Source organism: Nicotiana tabacum, chromosome 20, assembly GCF_000715075.1.
Source record: "Nicotiana tabacum cultivar K326 chromosome 20, ASM71507v2, whole genome shotgun sequence".
NCBI classification, from domain to species: Eukaryota; Viridiplantae; Streptophyta; class Magnoliopsida; order Solanales; family Solanaceae; genus Nicotiana; species Nicotiana tabacum.
Window position 1 is genome coordinate 132,070,828 of NC_134099.1, and position 12,338 is coordinate 132,083,165.

Below are 12,338 nucleotides of genomic sequence, written 5' to 3' on the forward strand. Positions count from 1 at the left end.
TCGTAAAATTTACCTTTAAGTCTTGGCGGCACATTTTTCACATAAAATGCCAAATGTGAGCCTCCATTTCACTCATCCCGCTCCAATACGATGTGTGACATCTTCGTCAATCTCCCCGTTACCCCTGGATAATAGACCCGAAATACTTGAAACTACTTTTTTTGGGGATAACTTGAAATATTTAGACTCCAAAATCTGCCTCTAAACCTCCAATCTTGCATTAACCCCTCTTCGAAATTCTATACATTAAGAAACAAGAATAGTTGTACTAATAATAAGTACATAAAACCATAAAATATATAATATTATGAAAAACTTATATATTATAGCAAAATTTATCCATTATGATAATCTTGATATAAAGTTTCATTACATAAATAATTGCTGCATTATAATAGTTTGACCATATACCCAAACAACCCCTAAGAAATACTAATAGAAAACATCGACGAGTACGCCAGCCTCTCGTTGGCAGTTTCAGCCACTACCCTTTCACTCCCTCGACGAGTCCGTCACTCTCCCCCCATACCTAATATCCATCCCACCAAACACTCATTTTCACTATATATTCATCTTCTTCCCTTTCTTCTCAAAAATCTCCCTTTCTTTCTTTTTCTTTTCTTCTTAAATTTTCTTATTCATTCCGCCATGGAAGGAGCTGCTACTGCTCAAGCTCTATCTCGTATTGGGTTAGCTGGCCTAGCTGTTATGGGCCAAAATCTAGCCCTAAACATAGCCGAGAAAGGGTTCCCGATCTCCGTTTACAATAGAACCACTTCTAAAGTTGACGAAACCCTAGATCGCGCTCAACGCGAAGGTCAACTACCTTTAACCGGTCAGTACAATCCGCGTGATTTCGTGCTGTCGATTCAACGGCCCAGATCTGTTATCATCCTCGTTAAAGCTGGGGCCCCCGTTGATCAGACGATTGCTGCTTTAGCTGAACACATGGAGCCTGGCGATACGATTATTGATGGAGGTAACGAGTGGTACGAGAACACTGAACGGCGTATTGGTGAAGCTTCGAGTAAAGGGCTTTTGTATTTGGGTATGGGTGTTTCTGGTGGTGAAGATGGGGCTAGAAATGGGCCCTCGCTTATGCCCGGTGGGTCCCACGGGGCTTACATGAACATCAAAGACATTCTCGAGAAAGTTGCGGCTCAAGTTGAGGACGGGCCGTGTGTTACTTACATTGGCGAAGGCGGGTCGGGTAATTTCGTAAAAATGGTGCATAACGGGATTGAGTATGGTGATATGCAGTTGATTTCGGAGGCTTATGATGTGTTGAAGAATGCGGGCGGGTTGAGTAACTCCGAATTGGCAGATATTTTCGCTGAGTGGAACCGTGGTGAACTGGAGAGTTTTCTGGTTGAAATTACAGCGGATATATTTAATGTGAAGGATGAGAAAACGGGGAGTGGTGAGCTAGTGGATAAGATTTTGGATAAGACAGGAATGAAGGGAACGGGGAAATGGACTGTGCAGCAGGCTGCTGAGCTGTCAATTGCAGCTCCCACAATTGCTGCTTCGTTGGATAGTAGGTATATGAGTGGATTGAAGGAAGAGCGGGAAGACGCCGCAGGGATTTTTAAGAAGGAAGGGTTAAAGGAGGAGATAAATTTTGATGTGAATGGGAGTAGTGTTGATAAGAAGAGATTGATTGATGATGTGAGGCAGGCATTGTACGCCTCGAAAATTTGTAGTTATGCTCAGGGAATGAATTTGCTAAGGGCGAAGAGAGCTGAGAAGGGGTGGAATTTGAATTTGGGAGAGATGGCGAGGATTTGGAAGGGCGGGTGTATTATCAGGGCAGTGTTCTTGGATCGGATTAAGAAGGCGTATCAGAGGAATCCTGGGTTGGCTAACTTGATGGTTGACACGGAATTTGCCAGGGAGATGGTGCAGAGGCAAGCTGCATGGAGGAGAGTGGTGGGTCTGGCCATCCAGAGGGGAATTAGTGTTCCTGGAATGTCTGCAAGTCTTCAATATTTTGATACCTATAGGCGTTCTAGGCTTCCCGCAAACCTCGTGCAGGCTCAAAGGGACTATTTTGGGGCACATACTTATGAGAGAATTGATATGCCAGGAGCATACCATACTGAGTGGTCTAAGCTTGCTAGGAAGGCCAGAGTGTAATGCTGCTGCAGCTGTTGCAGATTATGATAAAAATCTGGTATTAGTTGAGCTTTGTCAACTATTGATTCTAAATTGTGCTATTCAGGCATTTAAAATTTAGAATGTGACTTGTTGAGAATTTTTACTTGTTGCTAGTTTTGCAGTTAATAATGTTGTATGCCTTTGAACATTATAGGGCCTTGGCAATTGAATGACTTCTTTATTGAAGTTAAAGAAGTTGCATTTCCTACATTATGCATAAATATTCCCTGCATTTTATTGATCCATTAAATTTCTTTCAGCTTCGCCTATCTCCAAACTGCTACATCTGATATTTAAAAATATGATAATAATGATGATATAGCGAGTCGCATGTGTTGGTCTTCAGTGCTCTGTTCCGAAAGCCTTATATATATGTGTACATTGATTTGAACTATTAAACTTATTAGAGAAGAATAATTTACTGTGAAATAGAGCTATGGCTGTAATGGTGAAAGAACCTTAGGACTGTGGATAAATTATGCTGCAGTGCTTCAGTAAATATGTGGATTTGACAATTAATGCTTAAATTTAAAGGGTAAACAATATTGAGTATGTGTTTAAGTGGAAAATTGGGGTGCTTGTATATGGCTCTTATCCCTTTGATGCTGGATGGGAGAATAGGAAGGAGGGAAGGGAAGAAGATGAGAAGTCTCAGAGAAAGGCAGTGGCCTGGTCATTGGACTCAAGAAGTTGAGGAAGGATGAGAAGAGGCAACATTAAAAGAAAATAGGTTGCTCTTGATTAGTGCCTAAATTTGATTTAGTAAAAAACGCATTGGGTATAAGACCTTCTGAATATCAGAAATCTTAGTATTTATTTTTTCAATTGAGCCCCCTCTCCCCTCCCTGTTCTTATTACTCCACAGCTCTCTCTCTGTTCTTATTACTCCACAGCTCTCTCTGTTTCTATTCTACCTATCAAAAGAAAAAATTCCCTTGATTATTGCTTTTGCGCTTGTAATGTGGTCAATTAGGATTATTATAGCCGATTTCAACTTGTATGGGACTGAGGCATAGTTGTTGTTGCTTTTGCGCTTCTTTACCTTTTCTCAACAGTGTTTCTGAACTGCCACTTTCAGAGGTTCGTTTTTTCTTTTGTTGGTTTTTGTTCGATACTAATGATTCCATCTTAATAAAATTTGTACAAATAACATGATTCTTGCTGTCCTAAGCATATCATGATAACATTTTCCCAAACCTGCATATCTGCTAGGCTTATGCTATTTAAGGAAAATCTTTTTAGCTATTTAAGGTTATTCATCGATATTTTCACAGAAACTGCTGCTTTTGATGTAGTTTCAGATTTTTGTGATTACTTTCAGCTACTATAATTTTGCCCGACTGGGAGCTAACCATTTGAAATCCTTTAAAATATTTTGGTCTTATGACTACTAAGAATTGGGGTTTGATTCCTGTTCTCTGTTTGATAGCTACAGGATGGTTTTCAAGTATTTCCCATAAATCAAAATACATTCTTTCACCTCAAGAAATTGATATTACAAACAAGATTATTTTACTTAATTTTTCTTCTCTGCCAAGTGGTCGTGCAGTTATGTCTTTAGTGCAAGTTAATCAGTTGTGGAGTAAATGATGGGTGGATTGCTCAGCTTGACGTGCTTATGCGATTGGCATTAAAGTTCTTCTGCAATTGGTTTCATCAACGTCAAGCTTGTTCTTTGAGGGTTTTCACTTATGAACGTGACAATTTAAATAAATGCCTTCTCCTACCTTGGATGCTTAAGTTTTTCCTTGCTGATATTCATAGATATCTGTGATATAGACTTTCAATCTCCCATTTTCTCAGTGACAAGTACTCGAGTAAGTTCTGAATACCAGTGTTCCTTCACTGACAGTTTGCCCTTGAAAAGATTGATCTCTTATGTAGATTTGCCTCCATCAGGAATTTGTTTGTTCTAGTTTAATATTAGATATTCTGTCTGCTTCTCTGAAAGAACTTTAGTTCAATCCTTTGCTGCTCTCTGTCTAGAGTATTGTCCCCTACTCTTTGCACGTCTGTGTATCATATAGATCTTCAACTCCATTATTAGTTTTGAAGTTTTGATGCAACATAAATGACATGTAGTGTAGTGTTGTAATTAATAAGATTCTTATTGACTGCTTCTGGAAGCATCTTGCTTTTGAACTGCAATTATAGTGCACTACTGATTTTGAGAACACTGGGTTAGGATTGGTGGTTAACAGAGTTTAATATCTCATGCTGTTACTATAAGATGTTCTGCTCCTTAAAATTTCTTTTTTCTGCATTGTGGCTGGTAGATTGTTTTTCACTAAAAAAGAGCTTCATCCGCTTATTATCATGTCCAGGTTTCCATTTCACTTGACCTTAGCGTCTTGTGGTGTCTCTGAAAACATAGCATATGCCTGGCCTTCCCCCCTTTTATTTTTCTTTCTTTTTTCTCCCCCATTCGAGCTTCAATATTACAGGCATATTGTAAGTTAATACCTTTTTTAACCTTCATTTTCGATAAAAAGAAATAAAATAAAGGGCTAACAGTGTATTCTTCTTATATATTAGAAGCATATTAACATAGCCTTCCCGGTCAAGACTGCATCTAATTTTCCCAAAAGCCTTTCATTCTTTATCCGTAGTTTGAGATTAGTTGTTCCTTGGTTTCAGGTAGCAGTGTCAATTTGTGGTGTGGGGGTGAGGGCTTGGGTCAAAACTCTGAAGGTCAAGGCACGTCAAGTGATAGATGACGACTCAACCTTTCCATAAATATGTTTAAATCAATACTAAGTTGGATCAAATTTGATTTAAGCGGCATAACACAACTTACCTAATCAACCAATTTATAGTAACAATAAAGTAAACATATTATGTTTCACTCTTTCCTTTTGTTTTCCTTTTTTTAGGATAATTTTAAAAAGTTTAGCCCAAAACAGAGGACAAAATCAACCAGCTCGGTCGTTCACTTTTGGTTCATCTTGGCCTTTTCATTGCAAATAGTACTCCGAAGCTCAATTAATATTGATTCCACTGTTGTTATGTTTCCTTTTGTTTTCCTTTTTTTAGGATAATTTTAAAAAGTTTAGCCCAAAATAGAGGACAAAATCAACCAGCTCGGTCGTTCTCTTTTGGTTCATCTTGGCCTTTTCATTGCAAATAGTACTCCGAAGCTCAATTAATATGGATTCCACTGTTGTTAGAATATGTTATGTTTGTTAACAATGAAAAATAGATGATAACAGTATTAGGAATACAGAACATAAAATTGCATCTGCTAGAAATTCGTCAGCAAAGAATGAAGATGCCCTAAGATTTTATCCATAAGGGCAAACGAAAGGTATATCATATTAAGTCCAGTTAGAATAAACTTAAAGATTTACCTACACTAGCAAATCACCTCCATAGAGAGCCAATAACCCTTAACAAAACCATAATTTAATCAATTTATGCAAGTTAATAAATAAGCAAAATTCAAAGATTTGCTGAGACTTTAATTACGCACCTCAAAGCAACTGGCAAGTTAGAAGTTAGTGCAATATCAACAGATGAAGCTATTGATTCTCTCAATTTCACTAACACGCAGCAGCGGATATACAGCAGCAGGATACATACAAGCCCATACAACAGTTTTTACATAGGCACTGAACAATTAACCTGTCACTACAATTTAAACCTTTCTGGAAACTAGGGTCGACAACATCTTACAGTTAGCATTCCACCTCTTCTCAAAGCCCTCACTGACATCTAAAAAAGTCCAGTATGGCTGCAAACAAAGGCATCATGTTAGTATCTAAGCATTTATTGTCGGATAGTAAGCTCAGCTCGAAGATGGAGAATCCCATTAATGAAGTATACACTATCTTCAGCCATAAAAGCAGTCCAAGGGATGCCAAACAGGTTCCTGTAGCCAACAGCCTTGCCACCGGTGAATGTGTAGTTCCCCTTATACTTGCTCACATAGTCCTCGGTTGGCTTTGTCCGAGCTGCAAACTCATAATCCACTGCAAATGACACTGACCCCTTCTCTTGCATGCCTAAAAACAACCCAAAGCAATGGAATGAACTCTGTTGATCCATGTTACAATGAGCTGATAGGAAAAAACCCTGTCCACCCAAATGGAAAGCCTGAGAGTAAACTCTACCAGCAGGAAAGAGACTATTGCACTCTTCCCGTTTTGTATCTAGGTAAACAATACATTGCTGACGAGGTAGTTCAAACTCGACAACTTTAACTGGTCTATACTTGTAAGCACGCTCCACAAAACAATGGTGTGAGGCACTGCCCTCCTCAGCAGCAAGAGAACGCTGCCGGTATGGTGCTTCAGCTTTGAAAAATAGAGCCTCCAGGACAACCTTTGAAGATAGTTCAGGATCAAAGTCATTGCAAGTTAGAACTTTCTTCAGCTTCCTGCATGTCATGTACGGAAAACGAATGAGGCAACAAAGACGTGAGCCCAATATTTCACGTCGTTCCTCCAAGTTTGGGTAATGGATGCGAGCCCATTTTAACACAAAGTCATATACAGCATCCTCTGAAGCAACCTGAAGATCGTCATTGGAGAGAACAGCCACAATTCCTGCAAGAGGCAAGTTCAACACCTCTTCTTGGAACCTGGGAAGGATTTTAGGATAACATTTCAGATGACAAATTCTACGCTGAAACAATCAAAAACCCTATCTAAAGAGTGAACAAGTCTCTGATAAATAGGACAACTTGAAAACACTCTGAAATGTGATACAAGAAGCTCTTTACTAAAGGGAAGACTGGAGGTCCTTTTGTTCACTAGTTAGTAATGAAACAAACAGCTAGTTTATAAAGCCCCAAAACTAGGCTTGTCAATGAAGTGTTTAGGAAAAGCAAACTCATTCTGAAATAGGGATGACGGAATGAAGTTAGTTCGTGAAAAAGGGATGACAGAATGAAGTTAGCTCGTGATGAAGAGGAAAATTGGAATTGATGACAAGCCTCTTGCTTTCCTTCACTTTTCTATTTCCAAGCAACAGTTTTAAGCTCCACTTTCAAAACAATCAACAAGAGTAATAAAAAAACTACTTCTTGGAAGAGCTCTCACTTGGTTATATCCTTGAAACGTGCAGCGAGGAACTGTTTTGCAGCATCAGTCAGTGGCAGAACTGCATCAGCCATTAAAACGCCAGAAGGAAGATCCAAATAAAGCAAGGCTGATTCACAAGTCATGGGAAGATTCCGCAATAAACGGCTGCAGTATCTCATGCATGATGCAACCTCAAATTTGTCAGCAGCCATAAGCACGTCAAGCAAGGGAGTAGGCGTTATCGTAGATAAAGCATTGCTATACATAAAACTCAATAGCTCCATGAAGGCAGCTTCTTCTGCGAAAATGATTGAGAAAGGTGGAGGTCAAAAGAAGAATATATGTTATAGCTAATTAAAGAAACTGTGTAAGAATTTCTTCTTCAAGCTAAGTTGCGTGGACTCTTCGATTTTGGTGCCGTCCCCGCCCCCGATACGAGACGGGGACGGGAGCGGGATACATCCCGGATTCGGTCAACTGACTTCGGACACTTTGATCGGAGTCCATCAATAAATTTGGGAGAAAAATTGAGATTTTGATTTCTCAAAATCAAAAACAAAACAGATTTAGGAGAATGAAAGAATAATGTCCATCTTGGAGAATCAAAGATTGAATTCTACAATATTCATGTAAGTTTTTCACAGAATATCTCTCAAAATTTACAATATTTTTATAGCTCTATTTTTTATTAGCCGAATCCCCGCACCCGTATCTATATCCAAATCCGCACCCCCGTATCTTAAAATTTAGATTTTGTCGAATCTGATACTCGGATCCGTCCCCGTATCGCATACCCGCATCCAAGTCCGAGCAACTTAGTCTTCAAGTATGCTATAGAAAGCAAAACAAACAGTAGTGCTTGGAGCATGTTTATAACCCCGCAAACATATTTGTAGACAAATCAATTTCTCACACAGATGCTTTAAAGAGTATCAGACACGATTCTTGATTCTTGATCTGGTGTTCGATTCTTCTACATTTAGACTTTTTTGGATTCATCAAGATAGGAAAAATACCAGATACGTTAAGGCATACAGCAAAAAAGCACATGGGTTAAAGTATGGTTTATCAGGTACCTAGCCCCTTATGGTAACACGTTTTTAAGGTCTAGAATCGTGTTTGGAGTTCAAATGTCAAACCTAAATCATGTACACATTTGGGCAGCATAAATGTGAATTTTCACATTCACGTTGGAACTGTTTCCAAGTAGCTTTTTATAGAATGTGACATTTCTAGTGTAGCACTCACACTGCTTAACATAAAATAACCTTTGCCCATGATTTTAGATACTCCATAGAAGATAATATATTATTACTAGTCACATTAACATTTTAGTTTCCAAACACTAACAAAAAAAAAATCAACTTTTTTTCTTTTTAACAACAACAAAAATTTTCAATGTTATATGGAACTTTGACTTGTTGGGCCGTTTAAAAAAAAAAAGATACCTTTCTGTATTTGAATCTTTTTTCTTTAGTTTCTGACTTAGTTATGTTATTTATCTAACTTATATGTCAAAAGTTTTTTATCTTAAACTACAAATCCGATCAAATGCCATTTGAAAAATGGAAAGAGAGGGAGTATAAGAATCTCATTTATCAAAACCTATTTTAAGAATTCACAGGTGCTCAAATCTATTTTGTCCCCAGTTTTCAGACCACCACTTATTAATCTAATGGTTAAACAGCTCAAAAACTCAATATTCATTTAGTGATTGATAGTGTTGCTCTCTAATTGAACATCCCAATTGTTAAAAACTTTTTAAAAGAGAAAATAAATACTTATGGTAAGCATCCCGAGCTGATTCATTCCAAGTTTCAAACCCGAATAGCAGTCAGCACACCTATAGGAATGTCAAGTTATGTGCACGGTATAAGGGGGAAGTGGCGCGCCCATGTAAGTAGGAGTACAGCGCATGATGCTTTTTATTCCTTTTCTTTTTTGAATTTTTTTTTTTTGGGGGGTGGGTGGGTTAAGTAACATAGAGCACAATATAGTACAGCCTACAAGCTATTCCAGTAACTTTTTACTCTAACAAATGGAAAAAGAGCTATATAACAGACACATTTGATGCTCAGAGAATACAACTGTATCCAGATTCTGACATGGGACAGCATCAGGTTAATATTATTACTTTATCGGGACGGTTCAGTCTAAGGGAAAGGACAATACCATGAAATGAGAACACAAGAAACTACAATTAAAAATGTTATTACTAACCCGAGGCATGGATTTGTACAGTAACATGCCGCTGCTCTGACTCTCTCATGCCGTTGGAGAACAGCTACGAAGAAAACAAAAAGATGTCAAAAGAAAGAGCAAATGAAAGTTCCTGACTAAGATATAACACAGAATTAAAGATTCCTAACCTTATAAAAGAATGGACTCTTTGCAGCCAAAATAGGAGAACTGATGTGTATAGTTCTAACTCGAAACCCAGTAGAAGAGTCCATGTTTGTGGACGAGTCAGTGCTCTTAGGAGCTTCACCATCCCCTATAAATGCCATAAAGTTGTTTCAAAATCCCAAAAAAAGAGAGATAAAGACCAACAACAACAACAACAAACTCAGTACCCACAAGTGGGATCTGGGGAGGGTAGAGTGTACGCAGACCTTACCCCTACCTTGTTAAGATAGAGGAGACTGTTTTCGACAGACCCTCGGCTCAAGGACAGAAGGGAAAGAGAAAAAGACCACGCGATGATAAAGGAACTTAATGTTTCACATGCTATTACATTGTAACAAATTCAGGTTTCAGATTATGCACACAAAGGATACATCCATATTCTCCTAAAAGAGTGATAGCCATGTTATGATATCTCTTAGATTCTTGTTAATATCAGGATCTAATGTTAAAACAGTTAGAATCCTTGAAATAGCAGCACAATGATGGAAACGAGATAGTTTGATCCATAGGTGGGGAAGTGCATAGGTACCAGGGTGATCTGTGATCATCTCGAGGCCGGATGGATATTCCTCAACCATTGCAACAGCTTCCTCATCTTGGTTCTCATAAGCAAGACCATCTTCTGTGTCCAGCATATTACAATTCAACATCTCCTCCTCGCGTTGCGTGAGCACATCTGCATCTGAAAGGTTTATGAGGTGAGAATCCATTAGACTGGAGAAACTAATTAATAAGCACAAATTATGTTAAAACATAAAAAACTGGATTAAGTTTTCTGATAGGCGACAGAACAGGAAATGTTGCAAGAATGGGGACAAACTCAAGTGCGTGCACTGGTAGCTGACAAACTTAAGTATGATTTAGAACAGCGGAAAAGCTTAAGTTTGTGGTTAGAGAGAGAATTAAAGTATTTAGCCGAACTTGTCAGAAAGACACTTTCAGCGACAAATGACAAGAGGATTACTACAAGATCATTAGTTTTTTTTTCTTTTTTGTTAGCAAACAAGATCATCGGTATTTAGTGCTCAAGCAACCATATTTGCGAAGAATAAGTTATGCACACTATCATTGTATAAAAATGTTTACACTATCAGTAAATTTAACGTGTGATAGCAGGTTAGTTAACGTGTGATAGCAGGTTAGTTACCATTTTCACCAGATCACTAATTAGTGTTTATCAAAAGAGATACTGTAATTACCTAATAGTGCATAGAACTTAAACTCATTTGCAAGTTATCTGATGAAGTTAGTAACTTATGCTGCAGCTACATCTGCAAGATCAATTGAGTGATTTTCATCAACAGTCAACGCTAAAGCAAATTCGTGCAATTCTATCATTTTAACCTAGCTAAATACCTTCCATTTCAAGTTGTAACTCAAGTTTGAACAAAAAATATATAAAAAATTGAAATAAATAAATTCAAGTCCTAAATTTTGCATCTTCTCCCTGTAAAGCTTGATATGTAAAAGCCCATTCTTCAGATTCATTAATCATAAAAACAAAACTATTAAGCATTTTGATGTGAAAGTTTAACCCTTGAAACAAACAAAAAAATCAAATTGCACATCTAAGTACCAAATATACATACATGAAATTAATAAAAAAATCAAAAATTGATAAAATTGTTTAAACCCTAATGGAATTAAAAGAGCTAACCATTTTCTTTCTTAATTTCTTCTCTCCTACGTTTGCGTTTGCGAGCCCAATCAACGATACTGCTACAACCCTCACCGTCGGATTTGGAGTCAGGCGAGTCTGGAACGATCTCAACTATCAAAATCCGGTCAGAGAAATTGCTGTCATTGAAAGCGAACCCGAAGTCGGATTCTGTACCCGACCCGTAACCAGAAGAGAAATCGGAGTCCATTATTATTGTTAGGGGATCAAAAATGTCGTTGTTCAAGTTTTTCATCCAATTTTTTTATCAGGAAAAAAAGAAGAAAAGGTTGAGAGAATTGAGGATAATATTATTATTATTGGTGGTGCTCAGTTATGGCTCAGGAACGAGGACGTTGTATATTTTTCTGGTTTGGTACTTTGTTTTGTTTCTATAATTAGGGGTATAAATTGGATAAAGTATATTGCCTTTGATTTCATTGTTTAGTTATGCTTGTGTTAATGTTGATTGATACTGTCTTCTTAAAAAAGTGATTTGACATATTAATTGTCTAATTGAGGGTTAACTTCTATTTGCAAAAGACCAAAATGATTAGCTTATTCTTTTTCTTTTTATCTTCTCTTGCTTTATTAACACAAGTAGGCAACACAGTCACACACAGATTAAAAGATAGAAGCACTACAACGACGTTTCAATCCTAAGCTAGTTGTAGTCATCGTACGAATCCTTAATATAATTTTTTTTTTTGGGTTTGGGGCTATTATAAGACATAATCAGTAAGTTAAACAAAATGGGCAACTGTATCCGATTTTGGTTTTAATTTGACAACTTCGCCTCATGAGTTCATGACCACAAGTTTAAACTTTTAATCTGGAATCAACGACTTAGAAAAGAAACAAAGGAGCAATAAGTGAAGGGAGAATCAGATTATCTTTGGTAAAAGAGTGGTGATCGACTATTTTTACCACAACTTCTAGTTATAGACTAATTGCCGCGCCAGAAACTTCCGACAAGAATTTTGAGTGGATCTGGAAGTTACAATGTCCTAACAAGTTTAATTTCTTTTGCGGAAATGCTCTTCCTAAATCACATAGGACCAAAATATAGATGCTATCGGGGCGGCTCAATAAATTTG

General features: G+C 37.6%; 2 protein-coding genes across 4 annotated transcripts; one reads left to right on the top strand and one right to left on the bottom strand.

The window, feature by feature from the left end:
• The first annotated feature begins 441 nt into the window (after positions 1–441).
• LOC107791333 (6-phosphogluconate dehydrogenase, decarboxylating 3, chloroplastic) lies at positions 442–2,378 on the top strand. Its single transcript, XM_016613372.2, has one exon. It carries the CDS (start codon positions 649–651, stop codon positions 2,134–2,136), a length of 1,488 nt encoding a protein of 495 aa, XP_016468858.1. The 5' UTR covers positions 442–648; the 3' UTR covers positions 2,137–2,378.
• Positions 2,379–5,654: 3,276 nt separating this feature from the next.
• On the bottom strand, positions 5,655–11,702 carry LOC107791335 (BTB/POZ domain-containing protein POB1). Of its 3 annotated transcripts, XM_016613375.2 has the most exons (8): positions 11,242–11,702; positions 10,114–10,266; positions 9,548–9,672; positions 9,399–9,462; positions 7,197–7,476; positions 6,267–6,736; positions 5,980–6,158; positions 5,655–5,887 (listed from the first exon to the last, which is right to left on the bottom strand). In XM_016613375.2, exons 1-8 carry the CDS (start codon positions 11,495–11,497, stop codon positions 5,792–5,794), a joined length of 1,623 nt encoding a protein of 540 aa, XP_016468861.1. In that variant the 5' UTR covers positions 11,498–11,702; the 3' UTR covers positions 5,655–5,791. The 3 variants fall into 3 exon arrangements, with proteins under 3 accessions (XP_016468861.1, XP_016468859.1, XP_016468860.1); XM_016613373.2 differs by having other exon boundaries at positions 5,980–6,736; XM_016613374.2 differs by having other exon boundaries at positions 5,720–6,736.
• Positions 11,703–12,338: the final 636 nt, after the last annotated feature.

Coding starts and splice junctions, on each gene's coding strand:
- LOC107791333 (XM_016613372.2), top strand. CDS start 649: ATGGAAGGAGCTGCTACTGCTCAAGCTCTATCTCGTATTGGGTTAGCT.
- LOC107791335 (XM_016613373.2), bottom strand. CDS start 11,497: ATGAAAAACTTGAACAACGACATTTTTGATCCCCTAACAATAATAATG. Junction 6,737..7,196: donor CGTTTCAAGGATATAACCAA/GTGAGAGCTCTT, acceptor AATCCTTCCCAG/GTTCCAAGAAGAGGTGTTGA. Junction 5,888..5,979: donor CTTTTATGGCTGAAGATAGT/GTATACTTCATT, acceptor CTTTGTTTGCAG/CCATACTGGACTTTTTTAGA.